Source organism: Podarcis cretensis (assembly GCF_951804945.1).
Source record: "Podarcis cretensis genome assembly, chromosome: 1".
Lineage (NCBI taxonomy): Eukaryota > Metazoa > Chordata > Lepidosauria > Squamata > Lacertidae > Podarcis > Podarcis cretensis.
Window position 1 is genome coordinate 134,474,338 of NC_137170.1, and position 16,891 is coordinate 134,491,228.

At 43.6% G+C, this 16,891-nt stretch overlaps 1 protein-coding gene across 4 annotated transcripts in view; it reads right to left on the reverse strand.

Moving 5' to 3' along the window:
• Nucleotides 1-14,114: 14,114 nt before the first annotated feature.
• The window catches only part of TRPM8 (transient receptor potential cation channel subfamily M member 8), a 58,240-nt gene continuing 55,463 nt past the window's right edge, over nt 14,115-16,891 (reverse strand). For all 4 annotated transcript variants that reach the window (XM_079976759.1, XM_079976758.1, XM_079976761.1 and 1 more), the window contains one exon: nt 14,115-14,372. In XM_079976759.1, the coding sequence (XP_079832885.1) occupies nt 14,322-14,372 (51 nt within the window). In that variant the 3' untranslated portion in view covers nt 14,115-14,321. The remainder of the gene's footprint in view (nt 14,373-16,891) is intronic.

Consider the following 16,891-nt stretch of genomic DNA (forward strand, 5'->3'; position numbering starts at 1 on the left):
TGGACCCCCATAGATGACATGGCTGCTCCAGAGCATATTTTGGGTGTGTGTAGAAGGAGGAATGGGACGCAGGTGGCGCTGTGGGTTAAAGCCTCAGCGCCTAGGACTTGCCGATCGAAAGGTCGGCGGTTCGAATCCCTGCGGCGGGGTGCGCTCCCGCTGCTCGGTCCCAGCGCCTGCCAACCTAGCAGTTCGAAAGCACCTCCGGGTGCAAGTAGATAAATAGGGACCGCTTACCAGCGGGAAGGTAAACGGCGTTTCTGTGTGCGGCTCTGGCTCTGGCTCTGGCTCTGGCCAGAGCAGCGATGTCACGCTGGCCACGTGACCCGGAAGTGTCTCCGGACAGCGCTGGCCCCTGGCCTCTTAAGTGAGATGGGCGCACAACCCCAGAGTCTGTCAAGACTGGCCCGTACGGGCAGGGGTACCTTTACCTTTAGAAGGAGGCATGGAAAGGGAAGTCCCACTGCATAAGGGAATGCCACTCACACAGCACTGAATGCAACCTTACATGTAACGAGTTTCAGGATGCCCTGGTTTTTCCTTGTTGCTTTGATGTGGGATCTTGGCCACAATGTTTTGCCATCCTTACAGTGCACTATCAAACAAAAAATGGATGGTGGATCACAGGTCAGCATTTCATGGCCCTTACTGATGCTATCTTGAATTTGCGATACATTTCAACACAGATTCATGCTAATAGGACATTCCAGAGGTCCTTTGCTATACAGATGGAACATTCTGTCTATTGTTCCATCTGTACATTTGATATCTTGCACACACACACACACACGTACACATACAACCACATTAAATGGGTAGATTTTAAATTTGTTTGCCAAAATAACTATAAAGGCACTCTTCACCCAATATCCCAGCTGTATATCAGCACAGTTCAGTTAAAGTTTCCTCTGTGAGGCATAAAGGACTAGTAGGATGCATGTTAAATCATTAATGCCGGCCTCCATTCTCTTTCGTCAGTTGTCTGACAAAATGGAGATGATAAATCGCTTCCAAAGAAGTTACAGGATTTCACTTTACTCCCATTTCAATATGCTCCAATTTAATGGGTCATTTATTCCATGTTTGAGAGGATCTGCATCCCTGAAAGCTGCCACCTGCTTTCCTCATAATCTGATTGAAAGGGCCAGCTGAGCAAAGTGCTCTCTGGAATGGTCTTGTGAAAGTAAAATGAACAGGCACCATCTTTTTTTTGGTAGAGCTAGAATTGGAATTGTGGTATCAGTTTCGCACTTCTTGTCTCTTCAGCAAGCCACCTTCAGCCATTCCACCTCGACATGGGAAGGTGGTAGTCCCTAGCGGGACAGGAATGTGCACCTCAGCCCTGCCCGCGACTTAATGGAGCAGCGGCCCTACTCCCAACCTCTACATGCTTTTTGCACAAACCTCCTCACAACCAAGCAGAAGGGAGTTTGCAAGCATGTCAACCCCCCAGAACCACTTTGTCCCCCTCCAGCACCTTCAAAGTGTGCTCCAGAGGATTGGGAGACCCTCCAGAGCACATTTCGGGGTTCAGAGAGGGAGGAAAGGAAGGGGGAAGACTGTGTTTGTATCATAGGCATCCAAATTTTGGTTCCTTTAACCAGAGTGATGCTTCTTTGTTTTAGAAAGGGTCATGGATGAAGTTATTCTAATAATAATAAGCCATGATAGAAATTTACAAAAATTATGCATGGGGAAAGGAGCTACCAGCATACCTCTGCAGATCAGTTTTTAGGAAGCCCAAAATAAGTTCCCCAGGACAGGGCCCTCCTGGTCAGCTGAAAGGAATCTGGAATCACTGAAGTTAGTTTTCACCAGATAGAAGACGTCTTTTTTACTTGCTTTGACAGCAAGTACTTGCCTCTCCCAGCAGTCACTTGATAGATTGGCATGTCAAAACAGAAAGTCAAGGTAGATTTGTCAAAGGCATACAAAGCCTTCAAAATGAATTAGGTGCAGTTAATCCATGAAAAATAGACTTCACTGTATTATTAACAGAATAATAAATTAATTTCTAGCCTTTGGTCACCAATGGACCTGGCTTGGCTCACATCAAAAACAATGTTAACATTTGCTACACTGGAATATTCTGAAATAAAAACAACATTTTGGCAATTCTTAATCACAGAAATTCTACCTAATAATGACAAACTCATCCTTCCCCAGATTTCTAAATTCCTTTTTATTTATTTTCACAATTTTTCATAATTATCTTTAAATATATTAATATTCTTGTCTGCCAACCATATTCCCAAATATTTAACTTTTTATATATAATTATCTCTGTTTTCTGCTGTATCTTTTTTATCTTGCTCTGAAACATTCTTCACTAAAAGCTTATTCTTATTTTTATTCAATTTAAAACCTGATACTTGTTCAAATTCCTGTATTTTTCCTATTACTTTCGGTAATGAGTTTATAGAGTCTTCAACTGTTATCACAAGGTCATCCGCGAATGCTTTCAGTTTATATGCTTTATTTCCTACTTTTATTCCTCTGGTGGTTTCTTCTGCTCTTATATTTCTCACCAGAATCTCTAATACTAAGATAAACAAGAATGGTGACAAGGGGCATCCTTGTCTTGTCCCTTTTAGAATTTTGCATTTCTCAGTAATAACGTTATTCACAATTAATCTTGCTTGTTGCTCTGAGTAAATTGCATCTATTCCTCTTCTAAACCTTTCCCTGAAATTCATCTCTTCTAAAACCTTATACATTAATAACCAAGAAATATTATCAAATGCCTTTTCAGCATCAATAAACATCAAGGCTGCTTGTTTTTCATTTCTTACCTCCAGGTGCTCTATGACATCAGTTTTGTTCCTTATATTATCTTTCATCTGATGACCTGGAAGAAGTTTTAATGTTATTTTCATTAATATGCACACTTTTAACTAAGATACAACAGGAATGCCAGCTTGGCCCTGCGACCATGGGTGCCTGGGGCTCTGGGTGCTATGCAGCATGAATGGCCCTGGCACCAAAATTTGTGGGTGCCCAGCCCCTTCATGGGGAATTTTGTGAGTACTCAGGCACCCAGGGCCCCAGGGAGCCAGCACCTATGGATATGGACTTTTGTAAACACTGGTCAATCTCTCTCCCCCTTGCTCCTGATGTAGATCTTCCCTCATCCCTTCTTCCCTGGCGGAGGGTGTGTGTACCATTTTGGGGTCCACCTCAGATGCCAAAATGTCTCAAGCTGGCCCTGCTGTCCTTTCCAAGCATAGGTCTGAGTAGCTTTCTGCTTCCCCCAAGCAAAACAGCTCTTTAGTGCTAAATTGGATGACACGATTGATGTCTGCTCCAATTCAGGGCTCATGCAGACTTCCTTTTGTGTCGTGTTTCTAGGCACAGATTCTTACTCTAAGGTTCTGTGTCCACTGCTGCTTTCTATACCCCGCTTGTTATGTCCATGAATGCTGAAAGACTGGGGATGGATGCTGTTGTTTTGCTGTACCTTGATAGCCTCAAGGTACAATATTTCAGCTAAAAATGTGGAAAGGGAGAATCTGTCTCTGAAAACTGGCAACAGCTTCTAACCAAAATGTGAAAGCTGAATGGTACAAATTCCAATGTGGGGTTGAACAAAATGAATACAGAAGGAGTTCTTGCTCTGACAATTGCTGCTTCTCCAGTCCTGGGACAGTCCTAGTCCCCTTTATTGTTGTGGAGGGACTGGGGATGAGGCTGAAGGGCAGAGACAGTAGTTCCAACCACTACAACTCACTGCCTTTTGCAGAGGTAACATATCACCATGTATGCCTCAAAGATCACATAGGCTGTGGTCACTGAGTCAGGTACTCAAGGGATGCAAAAGGAGACAACAGAAATCAGGTCAAAGAGGTAGTGGCTCTTTGTTCAGAAAGAAGAACAAAGGAAGACTTTATAAAGATCTCTTAACCAACACAATTCATACCCTTACCAAAGTACCATGAGATTGCCACAATCCAAGAAAGCCTACAAACATTATGCTAAAGTTTCTGTGATGCAATGAACAATCCAAGAAAGCCTACAAACATTATGCTAAAGTTTCTGTGATGCAATGAACTCTTTATTGTTAATGTGTACAGCTGTTGGATCAAGAAACTAAAGCAGCTATGCATTTGAGAAATAAATCATGTGATTCTTGAGAAGCAGTTCCAGATGATTCAGTAGAGTTCTTCACTAGAGTTATGGAATGATCTATATTTTCTTTAACAAATTCTTCTAAATGAGCGAACATTTCCATGTTTGGATTATTATATTTTATGAAGCTTACTGATAACAGCCATAGCTCTCAGTATAAGACAAAATGAAAGTGGCATACTGAATATTAGGATCAGCTGAATGTTGTGATTAGTTCTGTGGTCTTCCTTTTGAAGAGCACTGTGAATGTTAGTGAGGCATTAAGAACATGAGTTTTCCTTCTTTCCAGAAAGTATGAGTCATTGAGGGTTGTTTTTTTTTGGGGGGTGGGGGGGAAGCTGCTAAATCACAAGTATCAACAAGTTTGTCTGGTGGTTGAGACTTCCTTCAGCAGCAGGAGCCCATCTGCTCTGAGCTTTGCATGCAGTCTGCCACAGCTGCAGTCGGATTTAGCATTAGCCCCCACAACTGCTTTTATGCAAAGTCAGCCTGCAGCCTTGTGACAGATAAAAATAATTGAAAAATTACTGAGGAAGCAAGAAGCAGAGTAGGGAATCTACAATGGCTCACGTGGTTATATGACTGCTTGGGCTGTATTAACATCAGAGGGAGAAGCTTGCAAGGCTGAATCTTCTCCTCTGTATCCTCTGTATCCTCACACCTGGAAATGTCCCTGATGCAAAAGAATTCTCATGTATGTCGTGCTTTTCATGGACTTTTAAGAGCTTGTGCTTCCAAACAGATAAGATTCCCCAGACATGCCTAGACATACTCAAAATTCCCTAGATTTAAAACCTTGTACTGCATTCTTCTTCAGACAACCCTCCATCATCTAAATCTTGACTAACTGCATTTTTGTACTGCTTCTTAATTACATCTCTTTCTGCTTCACCTCATAAAGGAAGAAGTCAAATGCAGACCTCACTATACCTCCTTGAAGCATTGTCTCTAAAGAGGAGTTCCTCGAATGTACAGATACAATGAATTCAGGAAACAATGTTATTGCATCCCCAAAACCAGATATACCAACCTTTGGATTTTTGAAAACCTTCTGCCACTGCCAGAAACTCAAAAGGGAGCATTTCTTTCTCTATTGAGCATCTCTCTACCAACACCAACTAACTCAGCCCACAGAATAGCACTGGCTAATGCTTCCCCAAACATACAAACCTGCTACCCACTAGAGAACAGAGTGAGCCAAGAGCAGCACTCAGAAATGCTGTGGGAGTGGAAAACAGGTGTCCCTTGGCCCCAGACTCTTTTGTGCTAAGTGAGGGGAGAATTAGCTTTGGATTAGGCCCATTCTGCCTACTGGTTCAGGTTGGCTTGGCAATACATCGGGTGTGGGGGGATCCCTGGTCGCTCTAAAGGCTTGTGGGAAAGAGTAACAATGGCTGCTCTCTCTGAAAATGCAAAGACCAGCAGTTATGGGCATTTGTCTCTAGCAGAGGGCAGAAAAAAGAATACACCTTAGCAAAGGTGGAAACTGATTTTACTAAACTAAACTAATAAATTATTATTATTATTATTATTATTATTATTATTATTATTATTATTACCCCACCCATCTGGTTGGGTTTCCTCAGCCTCTAGTTAATAGGCAGCACACTGGTTTGGTAGTGTTGCACAGTGGTTAGCGTGCCTGTTGCTTCCCACATAGACGAAGTCCCACCATTAGATGGTAGAAGGCCACTTCCACCAGTTCTAGGGCTTCTCTCCTGGATGGCTAAATTGCTGTCCTGAGACAGACAGAAACTGAGCTGGCCATCTTGTTCCATTATAAATAACAAAACCAAGAGTTTATTGCTAACATATTTATCAGTAATATATTTATCATGACCAATTCAAAGACAGGAAGCAAGGAAAGGATACTTTCACATTGACCAGAACTCTTCTTCAGGCTTGATTCCAGGGGTTCCAGGCACTTAGGGTTTGGTTTCCTCAGAATGAGGGACAGCAGAGACTGTGGTGTCTTTATGATATATGGTTTATTTATATCCTACAACCTGCGGAGGGACTCACAGCATTAACACTCCCGGAGATCTTGCTGCGCCCATAGTCATCCTTTGATTCAACCAGAAATCTAGCATGACTTTGTCTCTCTGGGCTTCTGCCTGCTTCAATCTTCTAGCCCAGTTCATGCGCGAACAACTCTGCCCCTGTTGTCACCATCAGTGAGGTAAGGGAGGGGGCACCAACTTGCCCCTGGGTACAGAGCCTCTTCCTTTGATACCACCAATAACTCACCAAGAAGCTGGCCTGGTTAATTGACTCCTCCATTAGATTTTAACCCTTGCTGGATCCAAGAATTAGAAGAGCTCAGGCATACAGCCTAACTTCTCTACCTCACGCCCCACAGTTGGATGTCAGCATGGTCTCTCTGTCTACCAACACCAGAAGACTACTAGGGGTGTCCTTTGCATGGGATCTGGAATCAAATAGCTTCCAAAGAGTCCTCAGTGGCAGCCCCATTATGTGGTAGAACATGACAATAGGTTTTTTTAAAAAAAATGCACCTGTGTTAACTTAAGGACAGGAGCTAGGGAGAAAATTGGGGGCAGTGGGTAATCAGAGGCTTGATCGTGGTACAGTGGTACCTCGGGTTAAGTACTTAATTCGTTCTGGAGGTCCATTCTTAACCTGAAACTGTTCTTAACCTGAGATACCACTTTAGCTAATAGGGCCTCCTGCTGCTGCTGTGCCACCGGAGCACGATTTCTGTTCTCATCCTGAAGCAAAGTTCTTAACCCAAGGTACTATTTCTGGGTTAGCGGAGTCTGTAACCTGAAGCATATGTAACCTGAAGCGTATGTAACCTGAGGTACCACTGTACTGTATTTCCTGAACTGCATTAATGAGTTTGTTTGTGTGTTTTTTAAAGGAGTGAATATTTAACAAACCTGTGTCATAATGTATATTTTATTGCTTTTAAAGATGAACAATCAGGCATTGGTTAGGAGTCTTATCCCAACTTGCAAACCTCCAGGGCCATTTTTATCTGCAAGGAAACAAGTTTGTATCTGCAGAAATCTGATGTGGAAAGAGCAGTGGCTGGTTTCTTTTCCCCGATTTATTAGGTAAAGCTAAATTATTAGGTCCAGTCACGAATGACTCTGGGGTTGCGGCACTCATCTCGCTTTACTGGCCGAGGGAGCTGGCATACAGCTTCCGGGTCATGTGGCCAGCATGACTAAGCCGCTTCTGGCGAACCAGAGCAGCGCACGGAAACGCCGTTTACCTTCCTGCCGGAGCGGTACCTATTTATCTACTTGTACTTTGATGTGCTTTCGAACTGCTAGGTTGGCAGGAGCAGGGACCGAACAACGAGAGCTTACCCCATCGCGGGGATTTGAACTGCCGGCCTTCTGATCGGCAAGCCCTAGGCTCAGTGGTTTAACCCACAGCACCACCCGCATCCCTTCCCAATTTATTAGGCATAGCCAAAGGAAGGGAACCAGATACAATCTACTTCCTAACAAATGCATTTTATTTTATTTGGAGACAGCTGACAATCTGTGGTGTTGGCTACTTAATTGATTATCCCAAAATGATAATCTGCTGATTTCACTTAATTTTCAGAACTCATTGGCCCAGCTTGTGTGACATGTTCAGCCACAGTTTAAAACAAGCTGTGTAAATGAATTGTATGCTGCTCAAATGCATCCATGGTGCTCCTCTGACCTGCTGCATAGTGCAAACTTTGGCTCCTGGTTTGTTTCTTTCCAAAGGCAAGAACAAACCTTGGTTACTAAACATGGTTTGTTTGGCAAGAAACAAATCTCAAGTTCAAGTTCCATTGCTTCATTCACACTGCGGCACCAGGAGCAATGGAGAATCCCCATCTGCTCATTCACTTTAAACCAGAATTTGTTTTAATGTGACACGTGAGTCAGGCCACAATGTCACCAAGATGTTTACTACAGCCAACTCCCAGGGGCCAAAGTCCCTTTGCCGCCCCCCATAAAATATCTGAGGGGCCCAGGCCTCCCCAAAATTGATGGACATTGCCATTCAAATGCTGTGTGTGCACCATATCTTGTGATTGATTATGTGGGGTGGTGCTTACCTGGTCCCTCCCATATTTTATTCAAGTTGGCACCCCTGGATTTTGGTGATTGCTAAGGAAATCAAAGCATGCTTGACTCAGCTAGTAACAAGTCAACCCATAATACTAAACCACATTCCCCCCCCCCCCATTTTGGGGCATATGGGTTTGGTATGCAGCAAGACAATCCTCTTTCAGGGAACTTTTGAAGAGACAGAGGGAGAACATCATCTGATGTCTGGTCTGCTGCTTAATTTTTTGAGAAAAATATCCCTGCTGCTTTATTATTTATTAAATAGACTTAAGCATGCTGGTTATATGAGGTTGGTTTTCCCACAGATTTTTCATTTGTTAGGTATCATCTTTCTTAGCTGTTTGGTATTAAAAGGCAGAAGATCAAGGTCAGTAACAGGAGTGGCCAGCCACATTCAGCAGGAGGCTAAATGCATAGATCATGGCATAATCTGAGCCAATGTGTGTCACCACAAAAAGGTGTTTGACACACCGTTCAGAACAGCATCACAAACACACCAGCTCTCTCACTTTAGGCAGGTGACTCTGGATTTTGAAAATGTCAGTAGCTTGCTTGCTACTTTGTGTAGGCTTGCCATACAATTTTCCTTAAAAATACCTCAAAAACTTCTTTTAAAAGTTTTTTTTTAACCAAAAAGCTCAACAATTTTGGGCAGAATTAGAAAGCTCAACAACTTTTCTGTCCCGGTGTTTGAAATTGGCAATCTTAACTTTGTGGGCACTTTAGTTGGTGCTAATAAAGGTGTTAAACTACTGTAGATTTTAGGGTTGATCCTCCTTGAGTCTTGTTTGGAGGCCTGCTGTCCATTCCTGCCTGGGCTCTGCTGCTTTGGATAGATCCACCATCACTGATGTTTTGTGAACCATGTTCTAGCAATTAAAGTAAGTTTTCTAGATGCAAGTAAAGCAGTTTGCAGCACAGTTCAGCTCCTTTTCTAGCTAACTGGGGAGCTTGTGGGAGGCTTTTAGTTCCTCCCCAGCATTTCTGATGCCAATAACTGCATCTTTTTGATCTTTTCCACACCAGAAGCACTTTCACCTTCTTCTCTAGCATGCACCATGTAGCCAAGATTTCTGTAGGCAGATCTTATTGCATCAGAAATGCTGAGGAAGGGAAAGAGAAAGTTCACTGTGTGTTTATGTATGTCTTTAACCTCTATCAGAAGTGAAGAGGGAGGTTAAAGTGGATATCAGAGGGGGAGGGAGCATGTGTGTGTGTGTGTGTGTGTGTGTGTACATGCACACATACCACCAGTGCTAGGTAAAGGTAAAGGGACCCCTGACCATTAGGTCCAGTCGCGGACGACTCTGGGATTGCGGCGCTCATCTCGCTTTATTGGCCGAGGGAGCCAGCGTACAGCTTCCGGGTCATGTGGCCAGCATGACTAAGCCGCTCCTGGCGAACCAGAGCAGCGCACGGAAACGCTGTTTACCTTCCTGCCGGAGCGATACCTATTTATCTACTTGCACTTTGATGTGCTTTCGAACTGCTAGGTTGGCAGGAGCAGGGACCGAATAACGAGAGCTCACCCCGTCGCGGGGATTTGAACTGCTGACCTTCTGATCGGCAAGCCCTAGGCTCAGTGGTTTAACCCACAGCACCACCCGCATCCCTTCCCAATTTATTAGGCATAGCCAAAGGAAGGGAACCAGATACAATCTACTTCCTAACAATTGATGTGCTTTCGAACTGCTAGGTTGGCAGGAGCAGGGACCGAACAATGAGAGCTCACCCCATCACGGGGATTCAAACCACCAACCTTCTGATCGGCAAGTCCTAGGGTCTGTGGTTTAATCCACAGCGCCACGCTATTCTCTATAAAAAGAGGTGCTGGAACTCTCCTAGAATGCCTCTCTTGTTCCCTTATATTGGCAATGAAGCCCACCCGAGAGGTGCCAGAACTGAGTTCTGGTGAGTACCAGCTGAAAAAAGCCCCACATGCCACCATGCAGCCCCCCCAACACTTGGTGCCACAAAAATTGCTTCACCCTGTACTTGTGGGGAAAGTGCTGGCAGTATTGCTGTTCTATGAACTGCTCTTTAAGAGCTAACAGAAGACATTGCCTGATGTTGCCCAAGACGTTGTCCAAGAGATGCTTGTGCTAGCCTGCATTTTTTGAGCTGGGGACGACGACACTCTGGATTCCAGCTCTTCTTTCTCATGCAAGGATCTTGTGCTAAGACAGAAAAGTCATCCTGCGTGCCAAAGGGGGTGTCTCCTCCAGCAAGACCCAACTGCTTAGAAAAGGCCACCAACACATATTTATTGGCCTTCCCGACCCAAGACCAACATCTTCCCAAACATCCCAAAATCTAGCACTTCTGTGAGTCTGCAAAACATGAGCTGCATCCAAGACGGAAAAGCGAACAATCCTCTCTTCAGATATTTTTTCTCCTCAATAAAATGGATGGGTTAAACAAAAAACAAGTGCCACATAATACCCCCAACACATCTGTAAGAAGTCAATCATTTTGTGTAGCAGCATCTACACTTTGGAACTCTCTGCCTATTGATATCCAGCAGGTGCCTTCATTGTACTCTGAGAAATGCTGAGGTGAATTTTAATCTGTTTTTATATTTTAACTTGTATATTTTAAAGTATTGTAATTTCACTTGATTTTATTGTTTTATCTTTTTGTAAATTACTTTAAGGGTTTTCTTTACAATCAAGCAGTGTGTAAATTTTATGAAATAAATAAATAAATAAATAAGTAAATGATAACATTGAGTTATATTTCCAACCCAAGTTTCTTTACATTTGATTTTCTCAAGCTTCTGAACCATCCTGCTTTTCTCTGATGTCATGGAAGCTAGGAAAATGCTGTGTGTGTGTGTGTGTGTGTGTGTGTTTCACTTTTAAAAGAGGGACACTTCTTTCTGTTTCTATTATGAACACCACCATAAATTAGGATTGTTCCCATTACGTTGTTCCAAGCGCAATGAGCATTCTGAAATCTCTCTTGCCAATTCCGCCACCTAGTGGCTAGTTCATTAGTTTTATCCTGAAAGGCAAAAATGCATACAGGCAATGACCTAACATAAACATAGATTAAGGTAAAGGTAAAGGGACCCCTGACCATTAGGTCCAGTCGTGGCTGACTCTGGGGTTGCGGTGCTCATCTCGCTTTATTGGCCGAGGGAGCCGGCATACAGCTTCCGGGTCATGTGGCCAGCATGACTAAGCCGCTTCTGGTGAACCAGAGCAGCGCACGGAAACATCGTTTACCTTCCCGCCAGAGTGGTACCTATTTATCTACTTGCACTTTGAGGTGCTTTCGAACTGCTAGGTGGGCAGGAGCAGGGACCGAGCAACGGGAGCTCACCCCGTTACGGGGATTCGAACTGCCCACCTTCTGATCGGCAAGTCCTAGGCCACCCGCATCCCTAAACGTAGATTAGGTACACACACACACACACACACACACACACATTACCCTTTCCATGTGAAACATAATACAGTATTGCTTTTTCAGTACCAATTCTAACTTTTTCTAAAATGCAATGTTTTGTTTTATTTTATTTATTAAAAATGTGTTAGTAGGTTAATGGTTCAAGCCACCTATATTCCAACCAATAATAAATTCAGATGTCCCATTAGCCATCCTCTATATACCTTTTAATAATACTCATATGAGAATGCTTGGTGAGCTCCTGGGCTGAAAAAAGCTTGCCTCTGCCACAGGTTTACAATTACTTGCCAAAAGTACACTTACCAGTTAGGGAAATGATGACAGAAAGCAGCTGTTAATTTAAGATTTTTAAAAATCCATTCTGACCTACTAAACATGGTGATATACCACTTTCACAGACAGACTACATCAAAGCATGACTATACGCAGCAGTAGATACATCTTCTATAGAGACAAACATAAGAAAACTAAACAGTTTATTTTGTTGTCCAACTTTTTCTGCACACACTGCAATTTTTAAATTGGTTTCCCCAGTTTTTCTTGTCTAGTACTAGCTAGATAAGACAAGTATTGTAACCTCAGTGCCAGAAATCTTGACTACCGCTGTGGTTTTATGTGGGGCTGCCCTTGGCTCTGGAAGTTCCAGCTAATGCAGAATGCAGTGGGTCGCTTGTTGATGGGGGCAGATGGCAGACAACATGTAACACCTCTGCTAAAAAATCTGCGCTGGCTGCCCATATGCTACCAGGTCGGATTCAAGCTTTTTATATTAACATACAATGTCCTGAACAACTTGGCTCCAACATAACTTGGACCACCTTAGCAGAATCACTGAGATCTTCCAGAAGAGTCCTGCTAGTTGTCCTCTATGTTTCAGAAGCCCGACAGCCTTGTGAGGCAGGGTGGTCATGGTCTTATTCACATGGTTCAGAAGTATACAAAGGCAAGGAAGCTGCGATATAGAGATTTGTGTGGAAGTGGCAGCCCCCATTTGTATGTTAGCACATCCTACAAGGCGATCAGAACAAAGGACAAGATGTGCAGAACATTTGGTGACTGGCATCAGAAATCCCAGAATATGATGTATGTCAACATAAAGCATGAGAAACCAAATCAGAGGTGAACAACAGGGGACACCAATTTGTAACAATCCCCTTGTTTCCAGGGAAAAGCAAAATTCCAGTAACTTGCTTTGAAATGCAACCAGGGTGACTGTGTCAAGTGGGAAGTGACACAAGGGAATGAATGAAAGCAGCTGTTTGGTGTTGTTCGCAAGGTCCCAAGAAGTTTGTTTAAGTGGGAAAGGCGGCCCTGGAGAGCTATGGACCTTTCCCCATGAAAAAGTAGCATTTTACATATCATTTAACTCTCATTTTTTACAATCTGCCCACTAAGCGGAATGCACCTTCAAATTCATTTATCAGCAGGAGTCGGTGACCAAGAATCCCATTCTCCTCCCAGGAGCCACATGCTAGTGGTGGCCAGGACCAGAAACAAAGGCGGGGAGCACAATGAAAGTAGACTAGATTAGCTTCTACACAACCTCTCACACACACCCCTCTTCTCCTCCATCCAGGAAAGGAAGAGATCATCATAGGCAAAAACACTTCAAGGAGGTGCCTAGCTAGGGTGGAGAGGGCTGTGGCCTGGGGAGAGTCCCAAGGGCCAGATAGAGGCCAAGAGGGCTGCCTTGGGCCCCTGGGACTGAGGGTCCCCACCACTGAGCTCGTGCAGAGTGTGTTCTACTAGCTGGGGAAAATGAGAGACAGAATCAACTGCGGTGATCCTTACAAATAACCTTATGTAGGAAATCCAGCCATTTCTTAACTAGCTGTTTCTAAACCACCAGTTTCAAAACTGAGCGACATCACATCACTACAGTGGTACCTCGGGTTACATACGCTTCAGGTTACATACGCTTCAGGTTACAGACTCCGCTAACCTAGAAATAGTACCTCGGGTTAATAACTTTGCTTCAGGATGAGAACAGAAATCATGCTCTGGCGGCGCGGCGGCAGCGGGAGGCCCCATTAGCTTAACCTGGTGCTTCAGGTTAAGAACCGTTTCAGGTTAAGTACAGACCTCCGGAACGAATTACTGTAAGTACTTAACCTGAGGTACCACTGTACTTGTAAACTTAATTTTGGAGCTCTGGCTTCCCTGAAAGTTCCTCCTCAGACCTTGAAGTTTAGCTCAGCACCCCAGAGACAAGGAGTAGGTGAATTATGGTTACTCAGTAGTAAGCAGTATCATTCCAAATGATGTATCTTGCCACAGACAAAAGTTCAAAGAGTGTTAGGATTACATGAAGTCGGAAAGACCTCAAGGTTGAATGTGCCCTTGGTTACACAATTATCTAACTGCAGGGGTGGTGGGTCATCTGTAGCTGCTCTGGACTCCAGTAATTGTTCAGAAGAAATCAGGGGATGGTGTGATAATTTCTGCAAGCTTAAGCTTAGACAAATATTTGTCTATAATCAACACCTAGGCTCAGGAAGCTTCAGTACTCTAAGTTACATATAACAACTAATGATTGCACTGAAGAGTTAATTTTCTTGATCAAAACAGGAAGATGGAATATAATGAAGTCTCTTTCTTCCCTTTTGTACCAGATTTAGTACTTAAGCTGTTGCTTATTCAGTAATGTTCCACTTCTGCGCAAGCTTGTGCTGCTGGGAGAAGTTTCTTCTTCAGTCCAGGAAACTTTCATCTGAGTTTGTTTGCAAAATCTTTCAGAAGGCCTTTCAGATCATTCAGCTTCAAATTAAAAACAAACAAACAAAAAGCATCTCATGAGAGGGTAACAAGCGCATGGAATTATAAGGCGATGGCAATCATTGTTACAATTCAAGCGCAGGATTTGTCTCCTGACTAGTAGAAGAGACTGCATAGAACTGTCTATAAACTCAGCCTTAAACTAACCCACTAAGTACCAGATTCCAGTAACTCAGCTAATACTTTCTAGTTTGCAGGCATACACCATAAAATACCTAGTCACAGGGGCGCCGACTTATAAAAAATATTGGGGGGGCGGGGGCCCATACCCACTTATAAAAAATATTGGGGGGGGGCCAAGACCTCCAAACCGCTGCTGCTGGGGGAACGAAAGGGGCGAGCCCCGAGCTGCCCCGACCTTAAGTGAACCTGTGAGGGCCCGCCCTTTGCGGCAGCCGATTGGCTGCCGCCGTGGGCGGTGAATATTAATGAGCTAGGGGGAATCCCCGCTTCTCGTGGGGCTGACGCCAGTCCCGCGAGATTGTTGATGGGTCGAGAGCCCGCAACCCCACCCCCTCTCTAGATCGGGAGTGGCTTTGTTTTTCTTAAATTATTGGGGGGCGGAGCCCCCCCAAACGAATTTTTGAGGGGGCTCAGGCCCCCTCAGGCCCCATGGAGACGGCGCCTATGCCTGGTCATGCAATCTGAGTGCACCAAAATGAAGCTTACATTTTTGCAGTTGTCCTCCGAATTCAAGTGAGGAATGACACTGTCCTGACCTGCTCCTATTTCTTTAGTGGAAGACAAATTACAAGACCTGCTATTTCTTCCCACAACTGCCACCCCCACAGATGCATCGCTTTTTAAGAGCAGGGCCACCATAACGCTTAAAATGTTGGATTATTATTGTTGTTGTTGTTGTTGTTATTTCCCAAATTTCTTAATCACCCTTGACCTGAGGATTGCAGGGCAGTTTACAATTATAAATAACAATAACACTTGTTATTTAAACAGCACATATAAACTGTTCAAATTGCTTCACTTATATTATCTTATTAATCCTTACAACAAGCATACTATGGTAGGTGTTCATTCAACAAAGGAATATGGTTGACACAACCCTTTGTTGTGACACCAGCAGCAGGGCTGTGAGTGCTGGAGGCCACTCCCTGAAAGGCCCTTTCCACCCAGCCTATGTAGCAGGACCCAGGCCCACCCTGCCCTAGTCCAGTGACTGCTTTTAAATGATTTTAAATAGTTTTAATTTATTGTGTTTTAAATTTTGATTTATCGTTTGGTTTTTGCTCTGTTGGGGGGGTGATTAATGTTTACTTGAGGCTGGGGTTAGTTTAATTTTTAATATAACTGAATTGTTGTTGTTGTTTTAAATTAGTTTCTATTGTTTTATATAGTTTGTATTTGGTTCTTAAAGGGCTGCCAGGGTGTGGGCCCCTGACAACAGAATGGCTGGGGCAGGTTCCACAGTGGGGGGGGGGGATCCACTGGGATGCCCAATCTCAGTGATCACTGATAGGAGGAGGAGTTATGCTAAGACCAGACCATGTCATTAGCGAGGAGGCAGGTTTAGTCGTTGTTTGAAGACTATTCCTGCCTCCGGGTCTGGTCGTGACTGGATGGATACTGGAATCACCAAGGGAGACCCACATGACCTGAAGGTGCTGCTGTGCAATGCCAGGTCAATGATTCATGAGACGGCTGTCATCCACAACTTGCTCGTGGATGGAGGTCTTGACCTGGCATGTGTGGCAGAGACTTGGTTGGATGAAGCAGATGGGCCTGTTCTTGCTGCTGCTTGTCCACCAGGTTTCTCTTATGCACAGCAACCCAGGTCATGTAGGCAGGGAGGGTGGGGGTTGCAGTGATTTTTAGAAAACAACAACAAACCTCTGGTTATGTGAAACATTCAGTGAACGCACAAGACGTAACCAGCTGTACGTTTGAAAAAATAATATATATTATTCATTGTATTGAATTGTTGATTTCAACAGAAGTAGCTCATAAAGTTCAACGAAAAAAGTAGAAGACCCAGTGGATCAGTTCATTCTCTAATCAGTTTATGAATAAGGTCCATATATGTGAAAATGTCTATTCCACCTATCTGTTCATAGAGTCCAACAATCCACACAAAAAGTTGTTGCAGTTCCACAGAATCCTTTCACAGAGTCTAAATCCATATGCCCCAATATATCTTTAAATGACTTAGTGTCGTTTGGCAAAATGGGGGATATTCTCACACCCAGGAATGTCCTTAAGAATATGCCAATGGTGTCTAATAATTTTCTCAATTTCAAAAGTCATATGGTTGTATTCTAGGGAAGCATAAATACGTGAAGATCTAGTCTTTACATGTGAACCAGATGCAAGAAGGGTCAATCTCTCTCTTAATTGTGTTTTTTGAATGGCAGTTGTTATTACAGAGTTCGGATAACCTCGTTGTAATAAGGATGCAGAAAGCAAATTAGAATGGACTTTAAAGTCTTTTGGGTCCGATGAATTGCGTTTTAGTTTTAGAAACCGACCTAAGGGAAGGTTATTACGGA